Source organism: Piliocolobus tephrosceles, chromosome 4 (assembly GCF_002776525.5).
Source record: "Piliocolobus tephrosceles isolate RC106 chromosome 4, ASM277652v3, whole genome shotgun sequence".
Lineage (NCBI taxonomy): Eukaryota > Metazoa > Chordata > Mammalia > Primates > Cercopithecidae > Piliocolobus > Piliocolobus tephrosceles.
The window spans coordinates 56,835,878-56,854,733 of record NC_045437.1 but is presented as its reverse complement, the minus strand read 5'-3'; the positions used below and the strand labels follow the sequence as shown (position 1 = coordinate 56,854,733).

The window sequence follows — 18,856 nt, the reverse complement described above, 5'->3', positions numbered from 1 at the left end:
GGCTGGGATTACAGGCACGTACCACCATGCCCAGCTAATATTTGTGTTTTTAGTAGATAGGGGTCTCACCATGTTGGCTAGGCTGGTCTCGAATTTCTGACGTCGTGATCTACCTTCCAAAGTGCTCGAATTACAGGCATGAGCCACTGTGCCCAGCCCAGAGGGTCTTAATTAGCCATATTTTCTGGGAGGAGGGCAATGAACCACTGAATTGAGCTAAGAAATAGTTTCTCAGAAAAACGTGGAATGGCTTTCAAAATGTTAGGCCGTGTTATTACATCTTTTCTTTGAGTAGAAAAACAAAGCTGGGAAGGCTGTAATAAGACTGTGTTTTTTTCTTTTGGAGTGCCATATTAAGAAATTAACTTTTTGGCCGGGCGCGGTGGCTCAAGCCTGTAATCCCAGCACTTTGGGAGGCCGAGACGGGCGGATCACGAGGTCAGGAGATCGAGACCATCCTGGCGCTAACACAGTGAAACCCCGTCTCTACTAAAAAAATACAAAAAACTAGCCGGGCAAGGTGGCGGGTGCCTGTAGTCCCAGCTACTCGGGAGGCTGAGGCAGGAGAATGGCGTGAACCTGGGAGGCAGAGCTTGCAGTGAGCCGAGATCATGCCACGGCACTCCAGCCTGGGTGACAAAGCGAGACTCTGTCTCAAAAAAAAAAAAGAAATTAACTTTTTACAGTTATCCTATTGCCTGTCACTTTCAAACACTAGTCATAGTTTCCAGAAATATCTCTTGGAAGAATAAAGTAGGCTTTTTTGTTGTCATTTTTTATTTTCTTGAATTAGCATTTATGGAAACACCTACACTATGCTTTAAAACTGTTGGCCAGGCGCAGTGTCTCACGCTTATAATCCCAGGACTTTGGGAGACTGAGGCGGGTGGATCCTCTGAGGTTAGGAGTTCGATACCAGCCTGGGCAACATGGTGAAACCCCATCTCTACTAAAAGTACAAAACTTAGCTAGGTGTGGTGGCAGGCACCTGTAATCCCAGCTACTTGGGAGGCTGGGGTAGGAGAATTGCCTGAAGGCCAGAGGCAAAGGTTGTAGTGAGCCAAGATTATGCCACCACACTCCAGCCTGCGTGACAGAGCGAGACTTTGTCTCAAAAATAAATAAATAAATAAAACTGTTAGTAGAATTTTCACAGCTGATCAGACCTTAAATGTTGGAAGTTATAGTAAGAGACCTTTTAACATATGTTAATTAAGATTACCCTTTATAAGAAAGACTAATCTGTGAGACTTGTTTTCTTAATTTTCAGGAGTGCATCAGAGCCTTAGGTAGAAATAAACCTCATACTCCTTTCCGTGCAAGTAAACTCACTCAGGTGTTAAGAGATTCTTTCATAGGTGAAAACTCTCGTACCTGCATGGTAAGTTTATGTTTATTTTTTGTTTGTTTTATTTTATTCCTGAAGGAATAACTACACAATATTTATGGAACTGTATTAGTGACAATCATTTGAAACCTATTATGAGTGATATGGTGATATTTAAGATGTGGTCCCTCCCACTCTGATACAGAGGATTATATTGCAGTTATATAATTTCAGCATCTAGGTGTTCTCGAGGGCTGGTCTTTCTTGATTTTTTTCCTTTTTCTTTTTCTCTTTCTCTTTCTCTCTCTTTCTCTTTCATTTTGAGTATAGTTCACACTTTTCTTTATGGTCATATGTCTGGTAATTTGGGGTTATATCATGTGTGTTATGAATGAACGTAGAGACTGGATTCTGTTATGTTATTCTGAAGGTTATTGGTTTTTTGTTTAGCAGAAATTTAACTAAACTTACTCCAAACTCTTATCTCCCCCGGGCAACAACTGTAATTGAAAGCTTTGTTTAGTCCTTTCAGATTTAGCTGTGTTGCCTATAGTTTGCCTTGTGTATGTCTAGGTCAGGAATCAGCTAGGGATTTGGGCAGTTTATATATATATAAGTTTGTCCCAGAAGGGAGAGTACCACACTCTCTGTAGCACTTTCCCTTCTGGGACAAAGTTTACTTTTCCAGCTGCTATGAACTGCACTCCCAAACTGTATCCTTTAATTTCTTAACCAGAGAGACTGCAAGTTTTCAGTTAACTTTTAGTTGCCCTGTGTGACAGCAGCAGAGCTTGCCCTCTGTCAAAAAGGCTTTAAAAAAAAAAAGTCGGGTGGAGTGGGGATCAGTCAGTACTATTCCTTCCAGGTGTTAACCTCCTCCATTTCTGCTGGATTTTGATTGTTTTCTGGTGCCTTCAGAGTTTGTATTTAACTAGACTTTATCTGATTATAGATACGATAATATAATCTTGGAGTTGAGATAACATTAATAAGTCTTTATTTTTAAATAATCATGGTAAGATTAGACCTAAATGAGCCGTATGTCAGTATTATTGTCTTGATCATTTATGACATTTTCTTTACCTCTGCATTTTTTTTTCCTGTAGATTGCCACAATCTCTCCAGGAATGGCATCCTGTGAAAATACTCTTAATACATTAAGATATGCAAATAGGTATGAGAGATAGTTCTCCATTTTGAAATTTGAGGGGAGTAGAGCAGTATGCAGTATAATTTAATATCTGATAGGGTAAATCTTACTACATTGTTCTTTCAATTTTCAAAAAAAAAATGTTTTGCATATTATTCCTTAAGATGATATGTAGAATCATTTTGTCAAATTCTAAAAATAAGTAGAAACGGGTAATTTGGGAAGGGATTAATCACTTTAGTAAAATTGGCCTTTTTATCCTAGAACAAGGTTTCCATTTCACTGTTTTATTTCCTAATATTTTACTGCATTTAAATCATGCAAATTCTTCTTATTACATTAAGACTCTGAAGTAAATCAATGTCAGGGACCAGTTTGTATTTCTTGAATTGTTTTGGTATATGGTCCAGATTATTCCTGATAATATTAAATGCTATATATGGGGAATCTAGGATTTGAGGAAGAAGTGATAGCACAGTTCTTTCTGGTGTTCTTTTTTTTTTTTTTTTTTTTAATTTGTTTTTTTGAGACAGAGTCTCGTTCTGTTACTCAGGCTGGAGTACAGTGGTGTGATCTCAGCTCACTGCAACCTCCACTTCCTGGGTTCAAGCGATTTTCCTGCCTCAGTCCCCTGGGTATCTGGGACCACAGGCATGTGCCACCATACCCGGCTAATTTTTGTATTTTTAGCAGAGGCGGGGTTTCACTATGTTGGCTAGGCTGGTCTTGAACTCCTGACCTCAGGTGATCCACCCACCTCGGCCACCCAAAGTGCTAGGATTACAGGCGTGAGCCACCCCGCCTGGCCCTTTCTGGTGTTCTATATGGGTTACATTTTTGTTATTCATATTAATAGTCTTACAAACATTATAAACATTATAACTGGGTTATTACAGATAGAAGGACAGAATGCATTATAGACTGCTAAAGCAGTTTATTCTATATAGTCATGAAATACCTTTGGAACTTTGAATTATAACAGGCATATTTATATTTGATCCATAGATTTTTTCCCCACTGCTCTTGAGTGACTTTATTTACCACTGATCTTATTTTGAATGACTGTTTAGTGTTAAATTTCTCTTCTCAAATGTTAAATTTGTGATTTTAACCTGGAGACAAAATTTCTCTTTGTAATCAATTTCTAGTATAGCAGTTCTCTTAATTTTGCTGGACAGAAGTATCTGTCCTATTTCTTTGTTTTAATCACTATGGAAATGTTATTTTTTAATTTTTTATTAAAATGTAAAATACGCATATAGAAAAGTACCTAAAGTATAAGTGAATAATTAAATGGATAATGGATATTTATAAAGTGAAAACTCCTATCACTGGTTTGGGAAATAGAGCATTATTGGACCCCCAAAAGGTTCCCCATGTGCTCCTTCCTGTTCACAAATCCTGAATAACATGCCTTATTCATTTATGTCTACCCCGATGTAACCCATGTATTAACTTCTGTGGAACACGTTACTTGTTTTTTTTTTTCCTCTTTATAAAAATAATTTTACTACCTATGAATGTTACCTCTCGGTAACATAGGTAGCTGTATTTGAACATTACACAAATGGTATTATAACCCCCCAGATTTTTTTGCATCTTGTTTCTAAAGAGATTTTTTTAATGGTAGTAAACACTGTTGGACAGTATAAACCTATTGAGCTTTTGTAAAAAGGTATTAAAATATAATCACTTCTTTAAAAATGTAATAGGGCCAGGTGCGGTGGCTTGCACCTTTAATCCCAGTGCTTTTGGTGGCCCAGGCGGGTGGATTGCTTGAGCCCAGAAATTCGAGACCAGCCTGGGCAACATAGCAAAACCCCATCTCTATAAAAAATACGCAAATTAGCCTGGTGTGGTGGCGTGCATCTGTAGTCTCAGGCACTTGGGGGGGCTGAGGTGAGAGGATTGCTTGAACCTGCAATGTTGAATCTACAGTGAGTTGTGATCGCCCCACTGTACTCTAGCCTGGGCAACAGAGCAAGACCTTGTCTTAAAAAAAAAAAAGTAATAGAACTACATTTCTAAGTATGAACTATTGTATTTTCTAAATTTAATCCCTTTTAAAGTTTGAATTATGAGCTCCTAGCTGCAGATCCTTATTGTGTTAGTTTTAATTGATCTTTGTAATTAACATTTTTGATATGTGGGATTTTTATCATTAATTTAAAATGTTTCTTATTTCAGAATAATTCTTGAGAAAGATGAGGAACAGCCTAGTGTAGTAGATTCTTGCCATGTTACAGAATTAAAACAAACAAAACCCCTCTATTTCTTAAGATTTGAGACAACAAAAGATTCCTCCCTAATATTGTGAAAATGCTCTATCTACCTGTTCCTCTAGTTCACTTAGGTCAAAGTAAAATGTTTTAACCTACTGTTATATCATGTAACTCACTTGCAACATGACTAACCATTTGGGACACTATATTAATCCGTTCTCACACTGCTACAAAGGAATACCTGAGACTGGGGAATTTACGAAGGTTTATTTGACTCACAGTTCAGCATGGCCGCAGAGGCCTCAGGTAACTTACAGTCATGGTGGAAGGGGAAGGGGAAGCAAGGCACCTTCACAAGGTAGCAGGAAGGAGAAGCGCCAAGCAAACTTGGGAAGAGCCTCCTATAAAACCATTAGATCTTATGAGAACTCGCTATTACGAGAACAGCATGGAGGAAGTTGCCCCCATGATTCAATTACCTTCACCTGGTCTCTCCCTTGACACTTGGAGATTATGGAAATAATAATTCAAGATGAGATTTGAGTGGGGACACAGGGCCTAACCATATCAGACACATAATTTTTTCAATTTTATTTCCAAATGTCTAGGAATAAAGATTTTCAACCTTCCTTGATACTCATACCAATGTTTTATGACCTTAAGAGTCAATTTTTTTTTTTTTTACAGCCAAAAATAATTAATTCCTCCTTTATACTAAATCTGCCTTATTTTATTTAGGCTAATACTTTGAGGTGATGGGTAGGTGGCGTTACATTAAAATTTTCATATTTTTAGGAAGCTATTTCTCTCTTAACTGTTTAAACTTTTTTTGTATTTAAGACATAGCTTAGTGATTGAAGTGTTATTTCTCAGGACAAAATAGGTTTAATAACTTCCTTACTACTTAATGGTACCAAAGCCTTGGGAAAGTTACTTAACCTCTCTCTGCCCTTATTTCCTCATCTTTAGAATGGACAGTTAATGACCGTGTCCATCTTAAAGGATTGTTTTTGAGGAGTAAAAGAAGTGATCTGTGTAAAATGTTTAGCACAGTACCTGAAATATATTAATAGGAATAGTTATTTCTGTTGCTACTTTAGTGAGCAGTTCTGTCTTAAAAATTCAGTTAGATGTGAAAGCAATGTTTTTTCATATCCTTATATTAGAATCATATACTTTGAAAATTTTATGTGGGAATTGTGGGATAGTTTGTAACAGTACACATTGCTGCTAAGTGATTAAGTGGACAAGTCCAGTTCATTAGATGACAGTTTGAGATATTTTATTTATTTATTTAAGATGGAGTCTTGCCATGTCACCGAGGCTGGAGTGCTGTGGCACAATCTCAGCTCACTGCAGCCTCTGACTCCTGGGTTCAAGCGATTCTCCTGCCTCAGCCTCCCAAGTAGCTGGGATTACAGGTGCCCATCACCACACCCAGCTAATTTTTTTGTATTTTTTAGTAGAGATGGAGTTTCACCATGCTGGCCAGGCTGGTCTCGAACTCCTGACCGTAAGTGATCTGCCCACCTCAGCCTCTGAAAGTGCTGGGATTACAGCATAAGCCACTGCACCCAGCGAGACAATTAGAGATAATTTAGAGGGAAGTACAGGGGAAAACTTTCAGAGTGAAGGAATGGTTGTACCAAGGGAAAAAAAATTATAGGATGTGTGAGAAACAGACAGTGGCCTCTATCCTGAAGCAGAGATACTTAATCTTTGCGTGATGGAAGAGGTTAGAGTGATTAGGAGTTTTTAGTAACATTGAAGAATATGATTCTTGTACATAGTATAGTTTGGCTTGGGCAAGAGAGCTTTGGATAGAGGAAAAAAATGTGTGGATGAAGCAAATAGGGTCTCTAAATTAAAAGATTTAGATAAGAAATAGGGTGGGAGTGAAAATAGTTGTTCACATTAGAAATTTAGGTTTTTCAGGCCAGATGCCGTAGCTCATGCTTGTAATCCTAGTACTTTGGGAGGCAAAGGCAGGAGGATCACTTGAGTCCAGGAGTTTGAGACCAGCCTGAGCAACCTAACAAGACCACATCTCTACAAAAAAATAAAAAGTTAGCTGGGGGTGGTGGCACGCTACTGGTAGTCCCAGCTGAGATGGGAGGATCACTTGAGTCAAGGCTGCAGTGAGCCATGATTGAGCCACTGCAGCACAGCCTGGGTGATACGGTGAGACCTTACCTCAAAAAAAAAAAAAAAAAAAAAAAGATATTTACATTTTTCAGCATGTGTGGTAAATAAACTTTCAAGGATAAAGGGCAGATGAATCCAATATTGAACCTTTGACAGTAGATATTACCAATAGGTCAAAGAAAGACTGTTAGTAGAGGAAATATGTTCGTTTGATTTATATGAAGATATTGATACTTGTTTTTGACCTATAAAGACGGACGGGAATTTCATTTGGTTCAACCTAAGAGAAATGACAAGAAAATCGGATAATATGGTTATTATATTGAAGTGTTTAAATAACATAGGCTTTGTACTCAGGGCTAGGTTTTAACCTCAGTTATGCCACATTCTCAGTGAGTGACCTTAGAGAAGATACTTTCTGAGTCATTTTTCTCATCTATAAAATCAAAGATGGTTGAAGGACTAAATAATATAATGCCTAAAAATTACCAGTCCTAATACCTGACATGAAGGAGGTATTTAAATATTTTATATTGATATGAAATAGGGTTGGCCCAAAGGAGACATAAGGAATTACATAGATGGGGTGAGAAAAATTATAATTTGGTTAAATGTAACTATTGAAGATGTTAACAAAAGCAATTTAAATTTCATTGCTAAAGGCTGTTCTCAACCAGAGTTCTTCATCTGAATCGCCAACCACTGAAAATAGAGTGAATATTTTCTCAATTATACTAAGGACATTTCACAGCTAATACCATTCTGGATGCATAGGAAAGAAGTTAATTCATTACAAACAATGGATGCCTTAAGGCATTAGTACTTAATTCCCTTGTGTCCAGTTTGAAAAAGATGGCAAAAACGTTGAAGAGTCATGAATGCTAATAAACAAATAGTTGTGGTACTGACTACGTGAATAAATTAGATTGAATGGTCATGTAGTTAGAGGGGCATTTCAGATTTAAGTGATTTAGTTAAACTTCTAGGAACGATTATGAGAAAAGAGGAAAATACACCAGAAAGGAAAGACCTAGGACTATAGAGCAGGGGATCGATAGAACAAAGATGTTCAAAAACCTCTTAAAAATTGTTATTTGTAAAATAATATTCTAAATACATTGTCACAATAATATCAATATCTTTTTCTAAACAAAAGTGAATACTAAATGAAAATGTGCAATGTGCATTGCTGTCTTTCAAGAGCATTTTCTTTTAATTTGTTGCTGTTTTGGTGCTGCAGAGTAAAGGAGTTTGGAATTAGTCCATCAGACATTCCCTTCTCACAGGGTAGTGGCAGTCGCCCTGATCTCTCTCCTTCTTATGAATATGACGACTTTTCTCCTTCAGTTACCAGGTCTACTTCATTCTATACATAAGATGTTCATTTTTATAGTTTCTTTTGAATTGTGCTTTGTATAAAAACATTTCATTTGCTATGTTTGTCCTGAGCCATTTTAGTTTTCATTTTCATTTCATTTGGCAGGTGGTGGTTGTACTGCATGATCTGCATTCTTATGTCTTTTATTAATTTGTTTGCTTTAAAATGTTGATTTAGAATTCAGGCTTCCTATTTCCCCCTCATATTCTTAAGGATGATGTCACTTTTGCATACTTACCATTAAAAGATAAATTGTTAAAAGATAAATTATCTTGCTTAAAATGAAGAGATTGCCTTTATGCTGTATGATCTTATGAGTTTCCTTGTCTGCAAGGAGCCTCTTGACATAGAAAGTTTGCCCTCTTTTGGCTGGACGTGGTGGGTCACACCTGTACGCCCAGCACGTTTGGAGGCAGAGGCTGGTGGATGACCTGAGGCTGAGAATTCTAGACCAACCTGGCCACTGTGGTGAAAAAAAAAAAAAAAGTGTTTTTTTTTTAAGGTAAAGAAAGCTTACCCTCTCCCAAATGTGTAAGTTTAAATATAATGAGTAAACTCTTTTCAAATGATAAAACTTAAAATCTTATAATCTTTATACATTATAAATAAAATTATTTTACATGTAGCTATTTTAATTGAGCATGATAACTACCAGAAATCCGTAGGGTTTTTTTTGTTTTGTTTCAGCAGTGATCCAGTTATTGGTCTGTTATTGTTTACATTTTTCTGTTCATATAATTTAATTGCAATAACATCCACTTTGATGGACCAGTAGAAAAAAAAATTGAAAATTAAAAAAAAATTTTTAAATTGCAACTTTTTTTCTTTGAATACTGAATCTACATACTTTGTTAATTCTCATTTAGTTTGCACAATAATTATATTTGATATAATTAATATAATATGAATTATATAAAGTTATCTAAGTAGATTTCCTAAAATTAAACAACCATTTATGTGTTTCTATAGATTTCAGATAAATTTTTCCTATAAAGGTGACATCATCAATCTTAGTATGTTAACTGAATTGCTTGTATATTGAATAGGTTGGTATTTTCTTGTTCCTCTGCATGAGTGTTTTTAACTTTAGATACCTCTTATATATTTATAGGGTCAAAGAATTGACTGTAGATCCAACTGCTGCTGGTGATGTTCGTCCAATAATGCACCATCCACCAAACCAGATTGATGACTTAGAGACACAGTGGGGTGTGGGGAGTTCCCCTCAGAGAGATGATCTAAAACTTCTTTGTGAACAAAATGTGAGTGACTTACTATAGTTGTAAGTGATATAATCTTAGTTCATTTCATCAGTAGCAGAACTTAACTGAAAACTATCATTTATGGGGGTCAGGCTGTGGGTGTGGTTGCTCAAGCCTGTAATCCCACCAATTTGGGAGGCCGAGTGGGAGGACTGCTTTAGGCCAGGAGTGCAAGACCAGCCTAGACAATTTCATGAGACCTTTTGCTATAAAAAATTTAAAAATTATCCAGGTGTGGTGGTATCCACCTGTAGGTCTAGCTAGTAGGCAGGCTGAGGCAGGAGGATTGCTTAAGTACAGGAATTCTGGGCTGCAGTGGGCTGTTGTAGCATCACTGCACTGTAGCCTAGGTGACAGAGCGAGACCTTGTCTCTTAAAATAAATGAATAAGTAAGTCAGGGGTCAGCAAACTACAGCCTGTGGGCCAGCCATCTGTTTTTACAAATACAGTTTTATTGGAACATTCTCTTTAGGGTTGTCTGGCTGCTTTCTTACCATAACAGCAGTAACAGACTGTGTGGCTCATAAACCCAACATGTATTATCTGGCCCTTTAAGGAAGTATCCAACCCCCAATCTAAATTACTCATTTTTTTCCTTCAGATTGTTGTCTGGTATTATAATTTGGGAAAAAATTAAAGTAATATAGGGAAAAACAACTTTAAAAATTATACATATAATAAATATCTTATTAAAAAGCTCGAAAACAGGCTGGGTGCGGCGTCTCACACCTGTAATCCCAGCACTTTGGGAGGCTGAGGTGGGCAGATCACTTAAGGTCAGGAGTTCGAGACCAGCCTGGCCAAAATGGTAAAACCTGTCTCTACTAACAATACAAAAATTAGCTAACAATAAAAAAATTAGCCAAGTGTGGTGGCGCATGCCTGTAGTAGTCCCAGCTACTCAGGAGGTTGAAGGATGAGAATCGCTTGAAACTGGGAAGCGGAGGCTGCAGTGAGCTGAGATCCCACCACTGCACTCCAGTCTGGGCGTCAAGAGTGAGACTCCATCTCAAAAAAATTGAAAAAAGCCTAAAAACGAAAGGACTGTAGACATATGCATCTACATTGAAAGGATGCATGCACTATATTAAAATCAAACAGCAAAATACTAACATTTGTCAAATCTGGTTGCTTTTCTGTACGATGAAAATTTTTAATCATATTTTGTAATTTAAATTTTTTTTGTAATTTCCCAATTACAAAAAACAATACATGCCTATCGTATAAGGATAGAAAGAGATAAAGAAATAAAAAGATATATATAATACACTTTCACATAATTGCTTTTAATGTATTGAGAGGGTTCTTTTCTGTGTGTGAGATGTAAAGGTGTGTTTTTAAAATGCATATTCTGTATAGTTTTGTGTCATTCTATTCCCACTAAGTCTTATGGCATTTTCTCATCATGTTAAAAGTTAGCATTGATTAGTTGCTTTTACTACATGATATACATTGCTAAGCATTTTATTATCTGATCTCATTATCACAACTCAGTGTAGTAGGTACTATAATTATTCCTACTTTATAACTGATATTCTAAGGTTTCAATAATTTGACCAAGATTTTACTAGTAGTAAGTACAGAAGCCAGGATTGAAATTTAGATCTTTCTTATTCCAATGCCAAACCTTGTACCAATTAAACTGATTGCTACCTGCAATACAGTGTTCTTTGAAAACAACATTAGTTAGTTCTAATACTTTGTAGCAGATACTTAGCCCAAAATATTCTAGAGTAACAAATACATGCACTACTTTTTGTTACCATGTTCCAAATCACGATTACTAAAGCAGGGCTTAAAGCAGTGGTTCTTAATTAGGAGCAGTTTGGCCCCCAAAGCAAAATGTATGGACATTTTGGTTGTCACAACTGAGGTGATGCCGCTAGCATGTAGTGAGTAGAGCCAGGAATGCTGTTGAACATGATACAGTGCACACGAGTGTCCCCCTCACCTTATCCCCACACAATGTCAGTAGTTCCAAGACTGGGAAAACCTGGTTCAAAGTAAGAGTTTTAAACTTTGAACCTAGAAACTAAAAATGAGATCCTGGCCTCAGTCCATCATTTGTGTCCAGAATTTTTAAGAGAGACTGTAGTTGCTTTTAGACTCTTTAAAGCAAACCCTGCACTGCATCTAAATACATTACCTCCCAAAGATGTGGAAAACCAGAGCAAGATAAGTACTCCCTATAGCATATCTTTCCATTTTATTCTTGCATCTATTGGGCCTCTGTAGAGCCTGAATTTGGAGAGGTTAGTTAGGTGACCAGACTAATCCAGGGGAGTATGACATCATGAGTTTTTACAGCCTCCATGTTTGAGAGAGTGTGCATTTCTGTCACCTGTGCCACTCCCAGGGAATTATCTTGCAATGACTCAACATTAGCCTTAGTTAAGTATTGGTGCGTGTGTACATATTATTATTGCTATATTGTCTTAAAGTAGATTAAAATGGAACAGCATCTAAGACATGCTCTAGAGATCGGAGAAGTTGTTTTTTTGTTTTGTTTTGTTTTTGAGATGGAATCTTGCTCTGTCGCCCAGACTAGAGTGTGGTGGCACGATCTCAGCTCACTGCAACCTCTGCCTCCTGGGTTCAAGTGATTCTCCTGCCTCAGCCTCCCGAGTAGCTGGGATTACAGGCGCACATCACCATGCCCAGCTAATTTTTTATATTTTTTGTAGAGACGGGGTTTCACCATGACGGTCAAGCTGGTTTTGAACTCCTGACCTCAAATGATCCACCTGCCTCAGCCTTCCAAAGTGCTAGGATTACAGGAGTGAGCCACCATGCCCAGCCAAATTTTTTTTTTGTTTGTTTGTTTTTGTTTTTGTTTGTTTGTTTTAATTATCATCTGAACCTGACCTGGGATCAGAGAAGCTCTGACTTGCTGTAGGACGAAAATATGAATATATTGTATATAGTTGTACCCCAGTTATACATGGAGGATTGGTTCCAGGACTGCCTGAATATACCCAAATTGCACATACTCAAGTCCCACAGTTGGCCCCATGGAACTTGCAAACGTGAAAAGTTGGGCCTCTGAATACAAAGGATTCACATCTCTCAAATACTGTATTTTCAGTCTGCGTTGGTTGAAAACCAGATATAAGTGGATGAGTACTGTTCCAATATGTATTGTTTTAGAGTCAACTATATATGTTTTTTGTTGTTGATGAAGTAAAATTGTGAATTGTCCATAGAAATTTCTATAAAAACTGTTAAATATATTCTATAATATATTTAAGAAATTAATATTAGTTAAGAGTTAAGTCCTCTGCCAGGCGTGGTGGCTCACGCCTGTAATCCCAGCACTTTGGGAGGCCGAGACGGCTGATCACGAGGTCAGGAGATCAAGACCATGCTGGCTAACACGGTGAAACCCTGTCTCTACTAAAAATACAAAAAATTAGCCGAGTGCGGTGGCGGGCACCTGTAGTTCCAGCTACACGGGAGGCTGAGGCAGGAGAATGGCGTGAACCCGGGAGGCGGAGCTTGCAGTGAGCCGAGATTGCGCCACTGCACTCCAGCCTGGGTGACAGAGCGAGACGCCGTCTCAAAAAAAAAAAAAAAAGTTAAGTCCTTTACAACACTAATTTGATAGTCCTGAAAGACATTTTCTTTACATCATCTAAAGATACTATCTTCATACCTCTTTTAAGAAAAGAAACTTAAGATAAACGTGTAAATTAAATTGTTAGTGAAAAGTAAACAATACTGAGGAAATATTTCATACATTTACAGCCTACAATAACTGTATTTTTGAAAAGTTGGGCTGTTCCAAAAGAGTACTCTTTCAGGGTAGTTCGGCAATAAAGCTTGGGCTAAGTGAAAAATATTCCCTACCCATCTAAGTTTGAGTTGTCTTATTGAGAGTTGCATATTTTTACACAAAGAAAGAAATTGTGGCTTTGCCTTTTATATATATTTTGCTAGCCTTTACCATTCAAGCCTCTTCAATTTCTAAATGACATTTTCATAAATAAAAAAAACTACTTTTATAACATTTAAAATACACACTGTATCATAGTTTCTTAACTATGTTTATTTTAAGGAAGAAGAAGTTTCTCCACAACTGTTTACTTTCCACGAAGCTGTCTCACAAATGGTAGAAATGGAAGAACAAGTTGTAGAAGATCACAGGGCAGTGTTCCAGGTAAAATAAGACAGGGCCTTCCATGAAAATATTTATTGAGATAAATTGAGAATTTTTCATAATTCCATAAATGTCACACTATTCTTTCAAAAATACTTGTTTATATGTATATGTGTATTTGTAGGGCATATGACATGGCAAATTTTTAATACAATGAATGATGGCTACAAATAACATTTCTTTGCACCATGGTGAAACGTTCTGCTTTATTTACCTCCCGTGAAACGTTCTGCTTTATTTACCTCCCATCCCTCTTACTGGTTTTTGTCATTTGTCCATTTTTAGGGAAGAGTGTCACTTCTGCCCACCAGTACTTCCTCTAAATATTAGGCCAATGTATTTGATAGCAGTTAAGAAAAACTCTTTTAAAGGGTTTTGGAGCAGTTGAGGAGGTATCAGTTGTTGCAGAAAAGGTAGACTACTTCAGGAGATGGAGAGTTACTGCTCTGAGCTGTCAGTGGCAAGTTGAGGGAAGAGTGTTATGTCACCACCTGTAGCAGTAACTCCTTAGGCATTCATCCCATTATGCATTCACCCTGTTAAAAGTATTTACTGTGTGATACTCTACTCCCCTTTTTTTAAACAAGAAAATGTCCTATCATGGTGATATTTGAGGGAGTGAACATATCATTTGGACATCTTTATGAAGATTGTACAATTGACTTGCCTTACACTGCCGCCCCCACCTTCCTGTAATACTATGAACACTTCTTGAGGAAAAAAAAAACCAGTAACTGTCTCCCTTATTGACCTGTATTCCTTCTTTGATGTTGAAGAAATCTTTGTCATTAAACAAAGGAACTTCAGCTGTAGGCCATTCAAGAACCTGGAAAAAGGGCTCAAAAATGACAGAGAATACTTTATGTCAGATTAGGATACATGTTCATTGAAACTATTAGAGTTTGGCCAGGCGCAGTGGCTCATGCCTGTAATACCAGCACTGTGGGAGGCCGAGGAGGGTGGATCACTTGAGCCTAGGAATTCAAGACTAGCCTGGGCAGCAACATGGTGAAACCCTGTCTCTACAAAAAATACAAAAATTAGCTGGGTATGGTATAGCATGCCTGTAGTCCCAGCTACTCGGGAGGCTGAGGTAGGATTCCTTGAGCGTGGGAGGTAGAGGTTGCAGTGAGCTGAGATCACACCACTGCACTCCAGCCTGGGCAACAGAGTGAGAAAAAAAAAACAAAAACTCTGGAGTTTTTGTCAAATTCTTATTATGAGACTCTCTTTAGAAGCCCAGGTGTTTAAGAAGAGAATGGACGCTAATAATTTAAGAAAATTACACACCCGTAATCCCAGCACTTTGGGAAGCCAGGGTGGGTGGATTGCTTGAGCCCAGGAGTTAGAGACGAGCCTAGGCAACATGGCAAAACCCCATCTCTGTTTAAAACCAAAAAGAAAACAAAATTGTCATCTGTGCCCTTTTGGAACAAGGTATCACGTAAAGACCATCATTTCCCACTCTGCCATTTTTTAAATAAAGTCTCACAGCTGTTTATTGGTAAAATTGGGTGTTCTGACTTTCAACCCTGTATTCTTTTTACAATTCTCTATATCGTATAATTACAAAAAAAATTCTCTATATCATTCCTCTGTATTATGATCTGCCATTTCGCAAAAAAAAAAAGCTTTGTTAAGCCAAAATTAAGTGTATAGCTGAAGGAAAAGGAAAGAAAAATTAGAGTGTATGACCGGGCACGGTGGCTCATGCCTGTAATCCCAGCACTTTGGGAGGCCAAGGCTGGCAGATCACCTGAGGTTGCGAGTTCGAGACGAGCCTGACCAACATGCAGACACCCTGTCTCTACTAAAAATACAGAATTAGCCGGGCATGGTGGCACATGCCTGTAATCCCAGCTACTCAGGAGGCTGAGGCAGGATAATTGCTTGAACCCAGGAGGCGGAGGCTGCAGTGAGCCGAGATCGCGCCATTGCACACCAGCCTGAGCAACAAAAGTGAAACTCAAAGAAAAAAAAGAAAAAAGGAAAATTGGAGTATATTTGTGTTTTCTAAAAGTCAATTGATGTTTAGAAAATTGAGATTGTATGCATCCTAAAAGCAAATCCACTATAAGAGCTTTTATGTCCAAATAGCTCTTTAATTCAGAATGATCTGGTCTTGTTTTGTTTTTTGTTTTGAGACAGTCTCACTCTGTTTCCCAGGCTAGAGTGCAATTGCACAATCTCAGCTCTGTAACCTCTGCCTCCTGGGTTCAAGCTGTTTTCCTGCCTCAGCCTCCCAGGTAACTGGGATTACAGACATGTATCATCCATGCCTGTAATTTTTTTTGTATTTTTACCTGGCTAATTTTTTGTATTTTTAGAAGAGACAGGGTTTCACCATGTTGGCCAGGCTGATCTTGAACTCCTGACCTCAAAGTGATCCACCTGCCTCAGCCTCCTAAAGTGCTGGGATTACAGGCGTGAGCCACCATGCGCAGCTGGAATTTGTTATTACCTCTTGGCGCAACCACTGTAAGTCCCTAATTGGATATGTTAATTTGTCAGGTTCTAGGCTACCATAGCCCCCATCAAAGTGCTCAGTTGCTTTATTATGCACATTATTCCCGTTTTAGGGACAGCTTTTGAGGTATTGAGACTTAATTCTCCTCTTTAATATTGATGTATTTGATGCATTCTCTCCCCCAAATTCCCATAAAAGTAGAGAAGTGAAATGATCTTGCTCAGCCCATCTTTCATGTGTTTGTGTTAGATTTTGAGGACATACAGTTGACCCTTGAAAACCGCAGGGGGTTAAAGACACTGACCCCCAGCACAGTTGGAAATATATATATCTTTTGAGCTCCCCTAAAAACTATTAATAGCCTATTGACCAGAAGCCTTACCAATAACATAAAAGTCTATGAGTACATATTTTATATGTTACATATGTTATATAAGGTATTCTTACCACAAAGTAAGCTAGAGAAAATAGTATTAAGAAAATCGTAAGGAAGGAGAATTATCATAAAGGTCTTCATCCTCATCATCTTCATATTGAGTAGGCTGAGGAGGAAGAGGCAGGCTGGACCTGGTGTCTCAGGGGTGGCAAAAGTGGAGGAAGTGGAAGGGATGGCAGGAGAGGCAGGCACAATCAGTGTAACTTACATTGAAAAAAATCCACATAAGTGGACCCACACAGTTGAAACCCATGTTGTTCCAGAGTCAACTGTATTTCTTAACTATACTGTCTGTGAATAAAGATGTTTTATGTCTATTGACATTTTAGAGAATACTATCTTAAGTATGTTTGATTATGTTTAACAGAATTGTAATTTGGTTTCTGTTTTATAAAGAGGCTTATTGGATTATCGAATTTTTGTCCTTGTAGGAATCTATTCGGTGGTTAGAAGATGAAAAGGCTCTCTTAGAGATGACTGAAGAAGTAGACTATGATGTCGATTCATATGCCACACAACTAGAAGCTATTCTTGAGCAAAAAATAGACATTTTAACTGAGCTGCGGGGTAATTCTTTTTCCATTTTAATGTTTGAAATCTGATTGGTATTGGTATGTATATTAGTGAGAGGGTTTCATATTGCAAGAGGACATATGAAGTAAAAATTGTGGGCACTGTTTAGCACCTATTTTCCAAGAGGTAATAAAGACAACTAACCATTGTGGTTTTTCTAAAAGTCATGGTATACATTTCAAGTTTTCTTTCATATTTTAAGACAGTCAAAGAGAGAAAATGTGTTTTTAACAAATTTATAAATTTTATGTACCTATTCAGATCTTTAGTTTGGTAGGCTGATGCTTATGAGAATTATCTTCTTTCTGTGCTTTTTTTCGGGTCTCATTCTGTTGCCCAGGCTGGAGCACAGTGGCGTGATCATGGCTTACTGTACCCTCAACCTTCTGTGCTCAAGCAGTCCTCCCACCTCAGTCTCCTGAGTAGCTGGGACTACAGGTGCAAGCCACCACACCCAGCTAATTTCTAATTTTTTGTAGAGGTGGGGTCTTGCTTTGTTGGCCAGGCTGGCCTCAAACTCCTGGGCTCAAGCAGTCCTCCTGCCTTGGCCTGCCAAAATGCTGGGATTACAGGCATGAGCCACCACACTTGGCCTCTGCCATTTTTTTTTTAACGAAGGAGGTGTAAAGATGACTACCCTCTGTACCTTACTCATGAAGGGAAGCATGTGCGTTACCTACTAAGCCGTGTCTTTTTGGTTTTTTAGTTAGCTTATCTGTGTAGCTTCAGCTCTGCATTTCTTTATTTGTTAATTTCTTAGGCATCTGTACACCATTGGCTGTTTATGTGTGAGTGAGCATCTGTATGTGTGTATACATGCAGTACAACATATACCAGAATGAAATTCCTAGTTTGGGGCAGTAAATAAGCGGCTTATTTTTTTAAGGAGGCCCTCTGTGAAGTTGATTGGTTGTGTTGAAGGGTTATTTTTCTTTCGAATTAATTTGTTTATTTAAATTGGCATCCCAGCCTCGGCAACATAGAGATCCTGTCTCTAAAAAATAATTTAAAAATTAGCCAGGCATGGTGGTGCCTGCCTGTAGTCCCAGCTACTTGGGAGGCTGAAGTGGCAGGATCACTTGATCCCAGGAGTTTGAGGCTACAGTGAGCTAGGATCATGCCTCTGCACTCTAGTTTGGGCAACACAGTGAGATCCTGTCTCAAAAAATTTAAAGAGTCGACAGATAAAAATGTATGTATTAAGTACAACATGATGTTTTGAAGTATATACAGGTTGAGTAGCCCTTATGTGAAAAGCTTGGAAATTAAAGTGTTTTGGATTTCAGATTTTTGAGTATTTGCATTATACCAAAAGTTTGGGATTTTGGAACACTTTAGGTTTCAGATTTTTTTTTTTTTTTTTTTTTTTTTTTTGAGATGGAGTTTTGCTCTTGTCCCCCAAGGCTGGAGTAAAATGGCACGATCTCGGCTCACTGCAACCTCCACCTCCCACGTTGAAGCAATTCAGCCTCCTCGGTAGCTGGGATTACAGGCACGTGCCACCATGCCCAGCTAACTTCTCTATCTAGATGGGGTTTCACCATGTTGGCCAGGCTGGTCTGGAACTCCTCACCTCAGGTGATCCACCTGTCTTGGCCTCCCAAAGTGCTGGGATTACAGGTGTGAGCCTGGCATTTTTTTTTTTTTTTTTTGAGGTGGCATCTCGCTTTGTCGCCCACGCTGGAGAGCAGTGGTAATCTCAGCTCGCTGCAACCTCCGCCTCTCAGATTCAAACAATT

At 38.1% G+C, this 18,856-nt stretch overlaps 1 protein-coding gene across 3 annotated transcripts in view; it reads left to right on the top strand.

The window, feature by feature from the left end:
- KIF2A (kinesin family member 2A) overlaps positions 1–18,856 on the top strand; it is an 86,049-nt gene that overhangs the window by 59,951 nt on the left and 7,242 nt on the right. For 2 of the 3 annotated variants that reach the window (XM_023210473.2, XM_023210474.1), the window contains exons 15-19: positions 1,271–1,381; positions 2,434–2,501; positions 9,334–9,484; positions 13,540–13,641; positions 16,976–17,111. In XM_023210473.2, coding sequence (XP_023066241.1) covers positions 1,271–1,381; positions 2,434–2,501; positions 9,334–9,484; positions 13,540–13,641; positions 16,976–17,111 — 568 coding nt within the window. Of the gene's footprint in view, positions 1–1,270; positions 1,382–2,433; positions 2,502–8,084; positions 8,199–9,333; positions 9,485–13,539; positions 13,642–16,975; positions 17,112–18,856 lie in introns of all 3 variants that reach the window. The other variant, XM_023210475.1, reaches the window with a different exon arrangement.